At 38.8% G+C, this 18,184-nt stretch overlaps 1 protein-coding gene across 3 annotated transcripts; it reads left to right on the plus strand.

Moving 5' to 3' along the window:
- The first annotated feature begins 57 nt into the window (after positions 1 to 57).
- On the plus strand, positions 58 to 17,811 carry PECR (peroxisomal trans-2-enoyl-CoA reductase). 3 transcript variants are annotated; one of them, XM_064718887.1, is made up of 9 exons: positions 58 to 176; positions 3,213 to 3,346; positions 10,769 to 10,934; positions 11,596 to 11,677; positions 13,223 to 13,319; positions 15,519 to 15,629; positions 16,247 to 16,358; positions 16,481 to 16,593; positions 16,811 to 17,811. In XM_064718887.1, the coding sequence occupies exons 1-8, from the start codon at positions 59 to 61 to the stop codon at positions 16,567 to 16,569; spliced, it is 909 nt and encodes a 302-aa protein (XP_064574957.1). In that variant the 5' UTR covers position 58; the 3' UTR covers positions 16,570 to 16,593; positions 16,811 to 17,811. The 3 variants fall into 3 exon arrangements, with proteins under 3 accessions (XP_064574957.1, XP_064574958.1, XP_064574956.1); XM_064718888.1 differs by having other exon boundaries at positions 17,171 to 17,811; XM_064718886.1 differs by having other exon boundaries at positions 16,481 to 17,811.
- The last annotated feature ends 373 nt before the right edge of the window (positions 17,812 to 18,184 follow it).

Consider the following 18,184-nt stretch of genomic DNA (forward strand, 5'->3'; position numbering starts at 1 on the left):
GCGGGGGCGGGCGCGGCTGAGGCTGAGTCGGGCAGGAGGGGAGGGAAGGAGGGGGAAGATGGCGGCGGCGGGGCGCGGGCTGCTGGCGGCGGGGCTGTTCCGCGGGCGGGTCGCCATTGTCACCGGCGGCGGCACCGGCATCGGCAAGGCCATCGCCGCCGACCTGCTGGCGCTAGGTGGGCGCGGGGCGGGCTCCGCAGGAAGCCCCGGTGGGGCAGCGGGGCCGGGCGGGTGCTGGGAGGGCAGATGGAGTTCGAGGGGCCGTCAGGAAGTGCCCGCGGGCTCTGCTGCCTTTCGGGGGCTGACGGTGCCAGGAGCCCGTGGGTGGGACTTTGTGACAGGGTCCGCAAGGGGCACGAGGTGAGGTTGGTGTGGGGCTGTGACTTTTGGCCCGCAAAACAGTCGCTATTTAAACACAGAGGTCAGCGAGGTTGTGTTAAACCAGGACCCTTTCCCTCCGATTCTCCCTTCAGTGAGTTCTCGTCTTGCTTTAACTGGAGGATTTACGAGGTTGTTGAACCTTGATTCTTACTGAGCAGTATCCTTAAACTGCTGCCAGCACAGTAACATCTTAGAGACGTGGGGCTTCTCCCAGTGTCTGCGGTTTCAGGAATGTCCTGAAATTGAAGAACATCTTCATGATGCACGGCGTAGCTTTTCTTTCCACTCTGAATACAGAGAAGTGGTAAAACCTAGAGCGAAAGGCAGTCCCTGACTGTCTGATATGAGACCAGGAGAGGTAGGAATGACTCCTACATCCACCTTGCAACACCTTTCCTGCAGATTTCAGCTCTGCTAGGGATCATCGGCGTCAGCCTGGGTTTGGGTAGTTTATTGTCATGATTAGATTCAGCGCTCAGAATGCCAGCGCTGGTGTTACAGCTCTCGGTGTCACACTCCCGTGGTTTGCATTATTGGAATGTGCACTGCACTGCATAGTAAGGAGCTTTCTTTGTTAAGGCTGTACTGGGAGACAGCTCTGCCTCTCCTGGCCTTTGTGCCGCAGCTTTCCACTTGCTTTGTACAGCTGAATGGAGGATTAGTTCTGTTACCTTTGTATTACTGGGGAAATGAGTTTTTTTTTTTTTCAGGTGTCCTTACATGCTGCTTTAAAGAGGTACTTTTTAAGCATCACCACAATATTGGTTGGTGATGTTACCCAGTTACCTTAAAATTGTGATTAATTTGATTTTTGCTGTTTTTCTCAAGAAAAATACAATAACAAAAGTGTGTCCGTAACAGCCTAAATAGAAGACAATAGAAAAGAAATCTATACAAAGCACATGAGAAAAAATTAAGAAAGAGCTATACAGAGCTTAAGAGTGACTGAATAACCTTCCTTACCTGTAGACCTTCTGGTTACTCCTGACAAGATAATGATTAGGAAATATTTCCATGTATACCCTGCACTTCAGGTAAGGGGGACTGGTTCTTACAGGCATAGGAGCACTGACACATAATGCTAGTTATTATATACATTGTTTATATAACCAGTCTCCTTTGGGGCCTTCAGGACAAATTTAAACCTTTTATCTGGAAACTTGTGCCCTTTTCCCTGACCCTATCAGGAAATGGTCCAGCCATTCTTTGTGAAGAAAGTTAAGTTATGTTGTCAGCTTGCACAGTATGTACCAAATGTTCTCCAGTGGTTAGAATCTCTCCCTCTACCAATTAGTACATTTAGCTAAAATATAGTGTCTTACTAAACCTTATTCTATATCAATGTGTGTATTAATAAGCACTTAAGTTGGTAGATACAACTGGGTTACTGTGATTCAGTATTTTGTGTTAATTGGTAATTCTGTGTGGCATTTTATGAACTTTGCTTTAGTTAGGTGGTTGTGCAAGTGACTGGAGTTCTTAATTAAAAAAAAATCAGGAGACCTCAGAGACTACTGTCTTTATATAATGTGTTGTTTTAAGATAGCCACTAATTAAAGGTGAAGCTCCTATTCCTAAGGATATGTAGTTGTAAAGCTTCCCCCCTGGAAGAATTAAACTCCTCTATTTTTAATATTTATTTTAATATATAGTTTCACAAGACTGTCTGAGTCAAATGAACAGCTTGCTGCTCTTTCCTCCCCCTAGTTATTTTGATTTGATTCTGGTGTTTGCTTGATCACATGAGAGGCCAAATTCCACTCTGCAACAGAGGTGGGGGGAAAAAACCCCACGCCTGGCAAGATATTAACTTTTTCTCTTTTTTTTTGGTTGGTTGAGGATGGTTTATATTAAAGTATTAAAGCAGATGAGCAGCAGACCTGATACGAAGAAGAGATTACTTCTGCTGAAATGCTAAGATGATGGAAGGAGCAAGCTGGCAGCAAGACCTCCTTGCTTGCTTGGCTAGTAATTTGCTTATCCATTTGCTTATCATTAAATGAAATTGCCTGCTGGATTTGCACTAGGAATTCATTTGGTGTCCTTTGGTTTAGTCTGTGTAGTAGCAATTGCTGAAGCCTTAAAGCTGTCCTGAGTCCACTGGTGTCTCAGAAGAAATTAGACTGGTTGTAGTGTGAGTGCTTGACTTAAATTTGGCACCTGTATTGTTTTCTCTCTGTAGAATGAATCCTTCTGCCTCCAAATGCTGAAAAAAAGGAGTACTTGAGCTCCTGCCTGATTTTTTTTCTCTCCTTTCTGCAGCCAGGATTCTGCAGTGCCACAGGGAGGGCTCTGTTCCCACTGTCTGTAGACTGCAGATAGGGATTAATCTTGTGAGGCTATTATCCTTCCTTCAGTCTCTGTAGAGTTAAAAACCAGACCATTACATTTACTCACTGCTACTCAAAATTACAGCCAGTTGTACAAGAAGATTATTTTTGTGGTTCTAAGAGCAAGCATTTTTTGTAATCAAGACCTGCTGAAACATCTTTAAATCACTTAATTGATAAATGAGGCAGCTGTGTGCAGAAGTGATGCCTGAAAGCTGCTTTGCTGACTCTGCAACTCACAGGTTATTTTCTCTTCTGCAGGAAGGAGAGGAAATCTTGTGGACTTTTTTTTTTTTTTAATTGCTCTTTTCCTGCCACAGAGGGATCTTGTTGCTAAGAAGCATTTGACATCAGTATTTCTCTCTCTTGCAAGAACCTCAACACTGTATTTCTAGTCAGTGACTAATAAATGCACAGCCTACAAGCTACCTCCATGATGTTACTAAAAATATAGCAATATTGTGTTAGCTAAATGATGTTTAATTTTGTCTCCACACACAGGTTGCAGTGTTGTCATTGCCTCTCGTAAATTTGACCGGTTAAAAGCTGCAGCAGAAGAGCTGAATAACAGATTTGCCTCTGTGAGTCCTGCCCAAGTGACCCCCATGCAGTGCAATATCCGCAAAGAAGAAGAGGTAAAGATTACTGACCTGGTTCTGGGGCTTAACATATCAAAAGCATCTTGTGTATATAAGTTCTCAGATCTCTAAAGATTTCTGGTCTTCTCAAAAGTAGCTTAGACAGGGAAAGGTGGCGCAGAGATCAGTAAATTGATCTGGATAGGTGTGCTTCCCAAGGGAAGACATTTGTTAGCCACCTGAGCAAAAAAAAATTTGTAAATATTGGCAAATATATTTCTGACCATGCTTGTATGTTTCAGATATTTCTGGGAGATGCAGGCCTTGGAACTGGCATGTTCTACAGCGAGGCAGAGCCCACTTAGCATGATTCTTTGTCACATTGCTGTGACAGAAGTGAGGGGGTGTAAACTTGTGAAGATGGGGACCTCAGAATAGTTCCTTCAAACAGGAAGGCATAGCATGAATCTGAATGCTTGTGACTTGCCACAACTGCCCTGCATTGTCAGTTTGGCTTGTAGTAAGCCAAAAACCCCATAGATATATAATATTTTAGCCATGTCAGAAATTTTAGTTGCAGTTTGAGGTGTGCCTCATTGCAAGCTCTGTTACTATTCAAGCTGATTTTTAAATTTTTTCTTCATATTACAAAAAACAGAAGATCTGCTACTATTCAAGTTGATTTTTGAATTTTTTCTTCATATTGCAAAAAATGGAAGATCAAGAGCAAAAGTACATAATCCAGGTTCTTCAGAAGTCTGCATGCACCTCCTAATTTTTTTTATCTCTGTAATTAAATATTTAAAAGTCCAGCTTCAGGTTGGATTTTTAAGTTTTTGAAGACAGCTAGAAAATCCTCCAGTAACCACTGATTGCTACATTTTTTTAAACCTCTCAAAGTCTGTCCTAACCTAAATATTAATGACCTTCAGTAGCTATAAGGATTCTGGAAATATCCTACAATATAGCCATAAAACAAATAAAAATTGAAATTCTTCCCTTGTGGAACAGTTCGTGCCATAAAATATTTATAGTGCTCTACTCAGACTTTCTCTCCTGAAGGAGATGAACCCTGGGGCTGTGCTGTATGTCACTTCACCTACCAGTGAATTTTAGGTGTGTATTTACTGGCATCAGCAGTGCAACATAATAGGTTATGGCAGATGTCAGAGGGCAACTTGCATGATTAAAGGTACAGGAAGGAAAAGAGGTAAAGAGGAAAAAAGGGAAAAATGCTTTTTTCACGTCTGTTTCTTGCAGAGAGCACTCTGGCATGCTTAATGGCAGAGTGAATCTTATTCTGCAGGTGAATCTTATTTCTATATCAGTCTGAAATCGATCAGTGAAAACTACAGCGTTCTGTGAGATGGTTTGGGGTTTGCTTGGATGGTGAAATGAGGTAATCTCCACTAAACTGCCATTCCTTTGTTTCCTTCTTAAGTGTGCTAAATGCCTCTTTGACAAAACAGGCTTAAGTGGCTTTGGAAGTTTTTGAAGGTGCTTTTCAAGCCTTCTTTATAATGCCGTGTAAAGAGTTTAGACATTATTCTGTGTTATGGGTAGCCATACTGATACTCGAAGAAACTTCTGTCTTTGCTATTACCTTGCAGCTTTATAATAAAATTTTCCTGTTTCAAATTTAAACTTTACCCATTTACAGGCACACCAGAACTTTCCTACAACTTTTCCTGTTATATTAGTGAAACTTCTATTTGGTGTCTCCTATCAGTGGAAGTTCTCTTCAACCATTGTCCTTTCATGTCTGTTTCTATTGAAGACAGGCTTCAGAGGAAAAAGGCAGATTAAACTCTTGTCTTGAACTTTTCAGTCATTGATTTGGTCTTACAGTTTGACTCACTTCAGTTCTGCAACTGCTCTTATTTCTGTTGAAGTCCTATTTAGAAAAAAAAATGCTAAGAAAATTTCATAAGCCTTTTGCTGACGATCTGAACAAGGGATGCAGTTTCTGTTGCATATTAACATAAGAACTTGTGTACCTGGTAAATATTTCTCCATTCCAGATGTCCATCTACAAGACCAGATATTTTATTGGTTAGAGACATCCTGACATTCTTGTTCTTCAGTTTGTGCCTCTCTGCCTCTGTTCTCTTCTGGTAATACTGAGATTCTCAAAGATTGCTAAATCCTGACCATGTGTTACTTGATTTCTAAATCTACTGTTGGACCAGAAATTTGTGTTTTCAGCTCTCAAATTTGTAGTGAGGGTAGTGCTTCTTTACACGGAGGTACTTTGTAAGTTGAAGCTAGATAAACTCAAATTAACAATTGTTAACTTACACTGCTAAAAACTCAGTCCGAACTGAGGTGTATGGCAGATTTTCCACATCCCACTGCTTACTGTTGCTTATTTATTGTGTCTCCTAGAGCAGCAATGGTGAAAAGTACTTTTTTTCCTAATTTGCGCTTGCTAGCCTTGTGGAAACTAAAGGAAAAGTACCTTTGGGCTTTTACTTTGATTCAAAGAGTGTTGTACATCCACTTTCCAAACCTACTCCATTCTTAACTTAAAATTTAGTGCCTGGGACTTGGAGTCATAGGAACAGGAATCAGTAAAAGATGTTGTTAAGGATTTTTCTAGCCTAAGAGGCAAATATTGAGTAGAGGTAACACAGTAATATAATTCACTTCAGTATTTTCACAAATACAGGAAGAGCTTCCTGTTGCAGTGGAAGAGGGGATGGGAGGGCATGTCAGCTTTTGGTTTCCCTCATGAAAGAAGGGGGACTAGTTACAACTGTGTTGGCTCTGTGTGCTACTCATTAGCAACATTACAACTCATTGTGTGCTTTCAGCTTAGTGTGAGTGAAGAGTATTTACCTCAGAAATCCCAGGAGCACATTGTTGGGTAGAGAGGAACAGCCTCCTCAAGAATTCCCTGTGAGTCACAACATCCTCCTTCTTAGCTCTTATACCAGGTACCAAAGAACATGTGCAGGAGAAAAACATTATAAATGTTTCAACAAGAAAAAAAAACAACGTTGGAGTTCAAGCTCCTTTAGATGTCAGAAGTGATCTATCGCAAACTTCAAAGCCCAGGAAGTTTCCTGGAGAAGTACATAATTCATTTAATATATCATTCTCTCTGACATCTCACTGAAGTCTTTTTAAGAGTAAGTCTTTGTTTCCAAGGAAGCCACCCTCATCACCTATAGGATCAAGCCATTTCATTTTACTACAAAATGCCATTTTTTTATCCCTTCTTCTCCATCAATTGTTCTGCATTTCTATAAAGGCCTCTATACATTTTGTCCTGGTTTGAATTTTATAAATTGGAGGGAGACACTTTGAATAGGGAAAATTTAAGAAAGATGAAGGTGCTTTCAAATTTCCAGAAGATTATTTTTTGCCTCCTTTTGCAAATCTTAAAGTAACTGACCTGCTTTGAAGATGACACGGTTCATGCCTCTGGTTTGGATCTGTGAAATTCAAGCATTAGAAGATTGACCCCTCATCATGTAGTCCAGGAGGTTTGTTAGAGCTCTTTCTGGCCTAGGAAGAGGCAAAGAAGGTGCAGTGAATTAATTATTGCAGAAGCTTGATGGCAAATATCATGGGAATAGCTTAATGAATTCACATTTTTAAGTCTCTAAATCTTCATCCTCAGAAGCCCTTTTGCTTTCTAGCAAAGCTTACTTTTTGTTTAATGTGCCAGAAATAATCTTGCTTGATGGAGGATTTTGAACCACTGCATAACCTGTCAGGCTTATTTTTGTCATGAGTTTGCTGCTGCTTTGACTAGTTTTCCATTGAGTGTTTGTAAAGAATAAAAAAACCTGTTTTATTTTTAAAAATGGCAGAGTGGAAGGTTCTGGGATAAGAGGACCAGAGGTTTCTCTATTCTGTCATCAGAATATATTTTTATATTCTGTCATGGGGCTTTATCCTGGAGCAGTGGTTGTGCACCTGTTCCCTTTTCCTGTGGTTTGGAGTGTATATAGTGATAGAAATTGCTTCTTAGTGATTATGAAACTGAAGTGATTTTCATTGTTTGCATATTTCCTGGCCTCATAGTGTGTTGAGAGCAGATCAGTTTGCTCTTGCTGAGTTGCAAACCAGACAGTTCTGTGTGCACATGTATCTTTATTTATCTCTTTTTGTGTCTTGAATTTTGAGCTACAGCAAAATCTGTTGACAGGGACAAGACATGAGGAATGAATGTTTGAATTAAAGGGAGGAAGGGAAGGAGAGAGACTGAGCAGATGATGGTCACAAGCCATGTGGTCCTATCAGTCTTCTGGGGGTACCACCTTCACACTGGCCAAGCTTCAAGTACCCATGGGGTGGTCACAGGTGCCATTCCCATAACTTGGGGTGATGTGTATGAGCAGTTGCTTCCTTTCCCACAGTTTGCCACAGTGGGCACTTTTGTCCAGATGCATTATCCAACATGTTCTGACCTGGTCTTACCTCTGCTAGGCCTGGAATTAATGCTTTCCTGTTGCAAATTCCTGCCTTCTGTGCTTCTCTCAAGTTTCTGCTTTGGTGGCTTATCATCTTATGGTAAGTTCCTTCTGTGGCTTTGACAGTGTTTTGAGACAGGCAGCGGTACTCTTTAAATCCTTACACTTGTAAAGCCTTTTTGCTATACTCTGTGGACAAACATTCCTTTAACTGGCACCTAGATCAGTAGAAGCTTACGTGTCTAGGTAAGTGTAAGATAAATCCTTGTACTTCTGGTAGGCCATGGCTGTTCTTGAAATCAGCAATTCAGAATTCTGTTCACAGTGTCTCCTTTCCATACTTGAACTCCAGCAGCAGAACCTGCTGCTGGACCAGACCCTGAGGGTAAAATCTGTCAGTTGGACATCAACAAAACTTCAGACAGCCTCAGTAGTGCTACTTAGCACATACCTTGTGTCTGAGCTCTCTAGTAGCTTTTCTTTTCCAATAAACTTTATAGCTTAGCACAGGCTCAGTTGGTTTATAAATACTTAATGCCTGTCTGTGTGAAGCCTGTCGTGAAAGGCTGTGGCTTGGTGGGGAGTTGTGGATAAGAGATTCCTGTTGTTGTACTTTTAAATAACACAGCAGTAACACAGTAAAAATACCTGTTACCACTGTGCCAGAATGCCTTTTAGTTCTAGCCACCAAATCACAAATCTCTAAAACTCTGTAGTGAGTTGTTTGCCTGTGTGTTTTACTGACCCAGGGTGACCTGTGAATGCATGTGGACATTTGTCCCTTTTCCCTGAGTCAGTGACTGCTGTCATCTCAGTTGTCTGTAAGTATGGGCTACTGCCTAATATATCTAAGATGCAGTCACACACAAAAGTTCCTTATTGCAGTGTTCCAATCTTCTGGTTATGTCTGAAGTGCCTGATTTTGTTCTTCTCTGTCTTTATCAGAAGAATGTCTTAAACTAGTAGCTCTACCTCATGCAGCTTTGCTTTGCTTCAAAAGAGAGTCTTTAATAGCTTTTCTAAGTTCCTTCCAAGTGGATATTTTAATTATAGCAATAGAAAAGAATCTTCTTTAGTAGTCACTGTGATTTAAACGTGTTCTACCAGACCCTCCTTCTCCCTGTGCTGCTGGCTGCAGTCACCACATTTAGTGTGACTGGGAGAAGCACTGCAGTGATACTTTGCTGCAGCACAGAAGACTTTGAGAAGATTGCTACAGTTGGAGCCATCTGAGCTGTCACTGGAGAGCTTTCTGGTCTTTCCTGGCATTCAGAAAGCAGAACTGATGTGTGTTTGTTGTTGTTGGGTTTTGGTTTTTTTTTCCTGAGAATATGGTTCAACACATAGGAACAACAGTTCCTTAAATGCAGCATATGAATCATTTTGAATTGATATGCTATAACATATAACATAGATTTTGTCCAGCTGTTGAAAAGTTGCTTGAATGTCTCTTCTCAGTGGATTTTTCTTGTTAATTTGTTTTCAGTCCTTTCTTTTTATCATTCTTAGTATTTTTCCTTCTCTCTCTCTCTCTCATCTCTCCACAGTCTGAATAGCCTTAGTCTGTACAAATCTTCTTTGTACTGAAACCATTCTGTTCCATAAATGAGCCCATATTTCAGTAACTTACAGAGAATAATATTCAAAGTAAGATTCTCAGACTGACAGGGAGAAGACTTTGATATTGCTGAGCAAAGCATAACTTTTGCTGCCTAGCCAGACATGACTTTCCTTTGCTCACAACAAGAGAGAAGTAAAAGCCAGAATGTCCTTGTGGCATGGCTGTTCTTGCAAGCTATGAGTTTGAGACTGCTGTCACAGATGTTTTGGTTTTCTGTGATTTTTTCCTCACATCCCACAACCTGCAGTGACTAATAAGTGAGGAATAGGATGACATTCAGAATTTGAAGATGGGGTTTAGGTATTGAAGGCATTTTTTCTCAGCAGGCACTAGTTTTTCAGTCATTATTTGCTTGCTTAGGGTTTTTTTCTTTCAAGAGATGCGTCCTTACAGGATCCATACTATCCTGTAAAACCATTCTGTGCTGTTAGAAGTAAAAGATTAGTAAGTAAATAGTAAGGCAGCCTTTGTGAGACTGGGTTGGTAACACTCATTGTGAGATGCAGATAATGCATTGCTTGCACTTTTTTCTGTTTCTGATGTTCTATTGCAACTCAATACAGAGAAAGGCTGGTTGATATCCTTCCCCTAGCCCAATTTGTTTGAGTGGCAGCATTGCTCCACCTATCTTTTGGGGACTTTTTTTTCTGTGTTTTTCTCTGACCACAGATGCTAGGTTATCTTTTTATATATGCTTGAGTAGGAATAACTGATGCATGGTCTCTAGTTATGATTGATGATGTAAGCAGGAAACAATCATTTTGTCCCATTTCCTGTTTCTTGAGATAAATATTAAGTTGTTGCTATGGAGTTCTTATTACTATCTTGCAATAATAGTTTTGCTAAAGAAAACAACTTATATTTCCAGCATTTTTTAGACTTCATGTTTTGTAGGGTAATTAACCTTGTTGCTCTGTGTAAGAAGGCTGGCTATTGCCAACTCATGTGTCAGAGCTGTAGTGAATGTATGAAACTTCTAGTTAAGGATAATAAAAGTCCTAGAGATGAGTTTTGTTTTCTGTTTAAAATGGTCAGGTATATGGTCAGATAAAAATAACAGTAGCTATGTTATATGGAACTCTTTGCAGATCTCATGTGAACACCCCCACTCTTCTAAAGAACATCAGGAGATTCTTAGTAGGTTGTGTGTAGTGGTTTGATTTCACAAATCTTTGGCAGCTTAAATCCCCTTCTTCTTTGGGTGCTGGTATTTTATGCAGCACCTGCATTGTACCAGCAAAATTTCCTAAGTAAACATGGATACAGCCCAGTCCTTCTTGGCTGGCTAATCCTGTCATACCAATCTCACAGCCTCTCTGAAGGCTAGACCTACTCTTTTTCTGTGAAAGGGCATGAGGGAGAAAATACTGTCTGAGAGCAAAACTGGGTGTAGCCCTTGATGAGCTAACAAATACTCACTAACAAATACTGTTTCAGGTAGAAGCTTTGGTGAAGTCTACACTGAGCCTGCATGGCAAGATTGACTTCCTGGTGAATAATGGAGGGGGCCAGTTTGCAAGTCCTTCTGAAGCCATCCGTGCAAAAGGCTGGAATGCTGTGATAGACACCAATCTGACAGGGACCTTCTATTGTTGCAAAGCAGGTAAGGTCTGAACATTGAGCTTTTTATGTTTATTTGGTTTTGCTTTTTACAGAAATACCAGAAGATAAGAAATGTCAAGTTTCTCTAGCTGCTTCTTTTCATGCACTTACCTGACAGTGGGTATTTGTTTTCCTGAATCTCATCCAAAGCTTTCCATTAAATGATATATTACATTTCTTCATAAATACAAACATACATTTAAGGCAAGCATGATCTTCTGGTTAAGGCCAGGTTTGGGAAGTCAGTTGACTTGGATACTCATTTAAAGGACTATAGGAAAACCACTTAACTTTCATGGCCAGTATTCACTGTATATAACATAGAAAAATACTTTTTTCAGAGATATAAATTTAGGCTTAAATTTAAGTATGGTATGTCATTCTCAGACAGCATTTGGAATGTGGAAATTAAAGTAATTTACATGGAAACATGAAATTGATTTCCATCAAGTGCTTCTTTACAATCCTTGAGCCTTACCTGGACCGTGCCTGTTGTCTCATGGCCTCACCTCTGGATTGGCAAGGCTGTGCTACAAACAGCAGATTGTTCTTCTAAAATGTGGTGTGATTGCAGTTAAAACTCCAAGTTTGGTTTCCAGTTGGCAAGTTCATTTCTATGCATTTCTTCTGATATTTATAGGTTATCTTCCTCCTTCATACAGTGTACAATGCCTGGATGCAGGAACATGGAGGAGCCATTGTCAACATTACTGCTGCCGTGAGAAATGGCTTCCCTGGAATGTCGTAATATATATTTTCTTTTTATACTTTCCTATGTTTTTCCCCCATTAATACTATCTGTTCCTAAACCCTTCAGAGAGGTGTGTACTGGGCAGCAGCAGAGTAGAGAAATACAGTAGTTAGGTCAAGAGAGAGCAAGAGTATCACTTGGCAGTATGTCTGGGGATCTCTTATTAATCCAGTAGATGGCATCTCTGGTCTCTCTCCACTTGTTTGTAAGAAACTATGAAGCAAGACTTGTCAGTGAAGCTTTAATTGGTAATAGCTCCTTTTGGTGTTTGGTCTTTTGTTTGTTTATTTTTTTAACTTGGAAATTGAGTTTCTGTTGAAGAAATATAAAAATATATTTTGAGCAAGTGTTGCGTTGTCTCTCTGTCCTCATTCAGGGTTGAAAGCTCTCAAAACCAACATTTTTAAAGAACAGCAGCGTTCTTTAAAACTTGTTCTTCAGAGTACAGAATAAATATAGAGATCCACACGGTGGTGCTGAAGCTACAGTTATTTCAGCATCTCCACTGTGGTATCTGGTTCAGCTATCATGGCAAATAGGCTGAACATGTTTCAATTTGAGTTGAACTAAGAGGAGAAACAAGCTCATTCTGAAGAACTGTGAAAAAATTTTCCTAAGCAGCCCTTGCATGTAGATGGATAGACAAAACTACTTCCAAATTAAATTGAGTTGGAACTTTGGAACTTCTTGCAGAAGTGTACTGTTGAAAAAGATATGCCTTTACAAGTCCAGCCACCACTCATGACTAAAGTTAGCTGATAGGAGTTTTTTATTAATATGAATTTTGAACATAAAAGTTGTCCTGTTTCCTCAGAGTGTGCCTGGAGATTATCTATTTCTGGCCTAAACATATGAATAAGTTATCTTAGGTTTTTCTTAAGTTTTTCTTATTCTTTCCCTGTATCTGTGAAGCTATTGTATCTGTCTCCTCTTAGTCTGTTTTGCTAGGCTAAAGCAGCTAAATTTATTCATTTTCTCTGACTAAAACTGTCTACAATTCATTGCTGCAGTAATTCTGTTTGCACTTGTTCAAGCTTGTAATAATTTCAGACTGGTTACCTACAGCAGCAAGGCGTAGGAGTTCACTCTGACTCTCATGTCTCTATCTCCATCCGCCTACAGTAATTTTTGAATAGTGATTTACTTTAATCATGATTGTCAGAAGATTTAAACAATCTTCCAGACCACTGTTCTTCCAAGTGTTGCTTTACCTGTGCAAGCTACAGGTATTTTACACAGTTTGAACTTCAGTTGTTTCTCTTTTTATAAGCCTCCTACTGCAGTAGAGTGTAGCTGACCCCATGTTGCATTGGGGAAGAGATTTTTAAATATTTCTAGCAATGACAGAAAATCACAGCATGGCTTGTTAAACAGTGAAGTTATGGTCAAACTTGGAAACTAGAGAGTCTCTCTCTTCCAGATGCTTGGTCCAGCCACAGAAAACCACTCTGAATGCCCTAATGAGGCTGCAGTAGAATTAGCACTGGAGACTCCTAGCTAAGGGAACAGATGCTTCCTTTGCTTTCTTTTCTCCATAGGCACACAGGAGCTGCAAGAGCTGCAGTGGATAACCTAACCAAGACTTTAGCTTTAGAATGGGCTCACAGTGGAGTGAGAATCAACAGTGTTGCTCCTGTAAGTAATGGCAAATGGTCTGATTAAAATCAGCTATTACACATGTTCATAGTTAGAGCTTTTGGACCAAAGCAGATTTTTAAATTTATTATCAGTAACTGTTTGTGGATTATTTATATATTTGTTCATTTATAATTCCCTTAGTGTGTTCTTTGGACCATTTGACAGTGTTTTGTACTTTTGGATGATGAGTCAGAGGATGTGGGATAAAATTGCTTCTGCTTTCTGCCTTGACTTGGCATGCTAGGTTTTTAGTTTTTTTATAGCTAAATGAAATAATACTGGTAGGAGTTGGTGACCTGCCTTACAAAGCCTTGACATATAATTACTGAATGCTCTGTGTTTCAGTAATGGATGCATTACTTCTGAGTTCAGGAAACCTTTTCTGTTTGAGGTTCAGGTATGCTGACGGTTTCCACCTATGTTTACAAATTTATTTTGGAAATCTCTGAATGTCTCACATAATGCCTTTTACTTTGTCTCCTACATGTTAAGTTAGTTTATCTTTAGGCATATAAAGAGACTGTAGTTGGAGTGTACCATCTCTCAGAGAAATCATATGTAAATATGTGTGTTTTGATTTTTTTTTTTTGTAACAAATTGATGCAGACAGGAAACCACTATACAGGTCAGCTAAAATATGCCTGCCACATTTCTGAGGAAGTAGACAGCAGGTAGAGTTGTTTTAAATAACTGTATAGAAAGAGCAGCTATGTTTTGTAGTGCTGCAGATACAAAAGTTCTGTAGAAGCTCTAGCTTTGACATTTGAGAATGTGTGATTTGTTGTAATTTTCTCTTACCCACAATTTATTTTGCACATTTACTCCCTTGAAATTAAAAGAGGAAACATAAACTTTGATAAACTTTGTCCAGCGACTTTTACAGTCAGAATTTAGCTTATCTCACAGTGAGTGTTCATAAGTGAAGTGTCATGTTTGTTTAAGTGATCCTTAGGAAGATCTTGCTACTATTTTTGTAGAATGTCTGTGTATTCTTTTTGCCTCTTGTCCTAAACATCTGGCTTGCTTTGTTTGGCATAGCATAGAATGCTCAATGGCAGATGTTTGTTAATCATTCAGGTAAAGGCTTTTATGTAACCTTTGTGAGACCAAATTCATCTGGAGACATGTTAAATGTTAAGATGCACTGACTTGTATTTCCTGTTTATCTGCTTTTTCTGATTTATCAAGTCTTGGGGAAGTAAGTAATTAAGACAGCATTATTATGTGAATATACTTTTCAGGCATGCTAATTACCTAATGAATCATGCTGATTAGATATTATAGCACATGTCAGAAGATGTTTTTGACAAGCAAACACTTCAAGGCTTTGGGTCTTTTAGAAGTATTTGCTAGCTTTGTTACAATGCTGGTAACAAAAGTCCCTGTTGTAGTTACAATAATATTCTGTCACCTTTGTGGTCCCATCAGGTCTGTGGTAACAATACAAAACTGCTACTGCTTTATGGGAGGAGAGTAACTTGTAGGGAATGGATACATAGAGAGGGAAGTGTGCATTCTGCATAAAATTTCACATACATTATACAGGTATCTTCAACATCTTAGTATGTGCTTCATGGGTGAAATCAAATGTTGCTATTTTACCTTAAGTTGACTCCCAAAGGTTCTCTCCTAACTGGTGGATGTAACTCTGTGTTCACATTGCTATCGTCCTTCTCAAAGCTTCCTTCTCACCAGTCACTCTGGTGGCTGTATGGTCACCAGAGCAAACACAGTCATCTTTTTCTGCTTCTGGAGCAGCTAAATAGGGACAGTCAGAATTCTCACTCAAATCTGCTTCTGTAATTCACAATAAATCGGTCTAGTGCTCCTACAAATGACAAAAAACTTTTGAGAACTTGCTCTTGTGGCTTTGTAGTTTCCTGCTGTAATTTAACATGAAATGCTTGTAATTTCAAAGCAGCGGCTGAGTTTTTTGTGCTCCAATTTTTTTGTTATTGAAGTGACAGCAGAGATTTAGAATAATCAGAATTATTGTGCTTGAACAGAGATGTGGCTAGCAGCCAAATTACCTTCTTGTATAAATTATACTGTGCCATTACATTCAAAAACTTGTATTCAAGTGCTCTTTAGATAGTTCAGTCCCACAGAAAATCAGTAATGACAACTTCAAATTTTAGAATGATCAGTTTAAATGTCTGCAAGAGAACTTAAGTGTCACTGTGCTGTTTTAAATAGGGACTGGTATTTTCAGAAACTGCAGTTGCAAACTATGGAGAGCAAGGTGTAATGATGTGGTTAAAGAGCATACCAAAGATTCCTGCCAAGAGGTCAGCTGTTCCTGAGGAGGTAATGTGTTTCAGAATGCTTCTGATATGCCTACTTCTCTGTCTCTATTTTGAAGCCACTTTATTATATGGAGAACAAAAAAGATTCAATTTTGCACTGTGATGGAATATTTAAAAAGAAGAAAGCTTGTACCCATGTGTGGTTGTGCCAAGTGAAAGACTTAACCAGTAGTCAGTGTTATACAGAAAATTTAATTCAGCTGCCTCTTACAGCTGAAGTGTTTGATAGTAGACATTATTTCTTGAAAAAGTTAACTTCAGCAGGAAGGGCTGAAAGAATGAATATTAAGGGGAGGAAGGTATGTCTTAAAAGCACTTGGCTCTCTTCCACCAAGAATGTGCATCTTTGATAAATTGATCAACATTTTTGTTGTTTTTTGGTATCTGATGCTGCTCTGTGACAGCATATGGTTTTCCTCTGTTAAATGCTTGATGTTTGTGGCTGGAAGGATGGCTTTAAGCCTGTTACAGTTTTTGTTACTAAGCAGAAAATGTTACTAGATCTTGCTTGTAAAAAATTTCACAAGCTTCTTTGACACGGACAATTCCTAGCAGTTTAAGAAAGATTAAAGTTTGAGATTTTGAAATTAAGATTTTAAAATGCAATTCTTTTGCTAGATCTCTCCTGCAGTGTGTTTCCTGCTGTCTCCAGCTGCATCATTCATAACTGGGATAACTCTGGTTGTGGATGGTGGCCAGAGTTTGTACGGCCATGGCCTGGAAATACCTGGTAAGAAATGGGCTACAAAATAATGCCCTTCAAATGGCCAAAGTTGTGCAGTGGGAGGACACAAAAGTAAAATGTGTAGTTTCTCAGTCAACTAAGTAAATTCTTCTATTTGTTTTCCTCAGATCATGACAGATGGCCCTCCCCACCAGAAGGAAAAAATTCTGAAATGCTGAAAAAGCTTGTTTCTGGCAAGTTCAAACCAAAGCTGTAAAAGAAAGAGATTTTTACCCTCCTGGTAATCTCAATTTGTGATTTGACCTTATTATTCTGAGTAATAATTTATTTTGCTCATATCTAACTACATTAAGTGCCTTGATTTTTTTGTTGGTTTATGTTTAAAACTTTTGAAAGGCCTTACATTGTACATCTCTTCTCTGAAAACAATCACCCTGAAAACATTCAGTCTTTTGGGAAAGGAAAATATATAAAAGACAAATTATCTATTTGCACAGGCATTAAGTAATGAAGAATCCCAGGCAGAAGTGAATAAAAAGAATACTTATTTTGCAGTGAAGATAGCCAAGAGGGAATGTTTAGGAATCCTTCTGTCCTTGATGAATTTACACAGAAGGTAATTTAAATCTTTTACTGTTAGTTGCATCAGTAACCCTTGGGTCAGTGTTAGCTCTACATTGTTTCTGTTCAGCCACATTGTTGAATGTTCAACTATTGTTAAGTGTTCAACAATAATTTTAAAGACCAAGTAGAGTAAGTATTTCTCTGAAAATAAATAAAAATAAGATGGAATACTGTTATTAATGTTTCAAACTAATATGGCATATCATATTTTGAATGTTTTGAATTGTTTACAGATATAATGACATTAATGGAGTTAAGCTGGCTGCAACTTAAATTTGGTAACAGAATAAGAAGATGCTAAGTACAGTGATGGAGAGCAGTATAGATTCAACAATTTAACATGCAAAATCCATGGTGTATATTGCAGTGCTCTCTGCAGTATGCTGCACTAGTAAAGACAAAATTTGGAATTGTTAATTTGTCAGCTAAAACACCTTTTATCCATACTTGTCTTACAATGTTAACAGAATTTTGTTCATTACTGTCTTCAGGTGTGGTTTTTGTGAACAATGCAGAGATGCAATTTAAAAACCAGAAATCCTGTAATACATGACTTGAAGAGACTATATTTGTAAATTTTTTATTCACTTTAAGACAAATGTTCCCATGTCTGCTCACTTTAGTGAAAATATTAAAAAAAATGTAATGACTGTGTTTGTTTGCTCTAAAAACTGAAATTCCTGGAATCAAGATGCTGCTATAGAAGGGAACTTTTAATACTTCATTTGGGACTGAATGTAAGAGTCTGATGGTTGGTTGTTCTCTGCAAAGATATTTGACTTTTGTGTCTTTCAGCAAAATATGTGTTCTTATATAGGTACATGTAGATTGCTTTTTCTTGAAAATGAAATAAATGCCAGTGTTGGGTGGGGGAGGAGTTTGAGCCATCGTGTGTGTTCTTTCTGCTTTATCCTCTTAGTAACTGGACAGTCATTTATGTGACTGTGAGAAATTGGTACAGAGATAAAACCAACTTTTTTCAAACCTCTTGTCCAAGGTATACTTTATTGCAAATCTTAGTTCAGGGTACTCAGCAAGAGGATTCCTGGAAGCAAATGCACTTAGATAACTAACTCTTGAAGTCTAGCCCATTGCATTCAAGTGAAATTATTTAGTTTATTAACACATTGTTTCAACATCCTTAACATCATTGTGGAAAAGAAGGTTAAACATGAATAAGCTTGAGACTTGTGGAACTTAAGTTTCTCTTTATGTTTGACTGTGAGTTTCTATGGTACACGTGCACT

The sequence above is a fragment of the Zonotrichia leucophrys genome, chromosome 7 (assembly GCF_028769735.1).
Source record: "Zonotrichia leucophrys gambelii isolate GWCS_2022_RI chromosome 7, RI_Zleu_2.0, whole genome shotgun sequence".
Taxonomy (NCBI): domain Eukaryota; kingdom Metazoa; phylum Chordata; class Aves; order Passeriformes; family Passerellidae; genus Zonotrichia; species Zonotrichia leucophrys.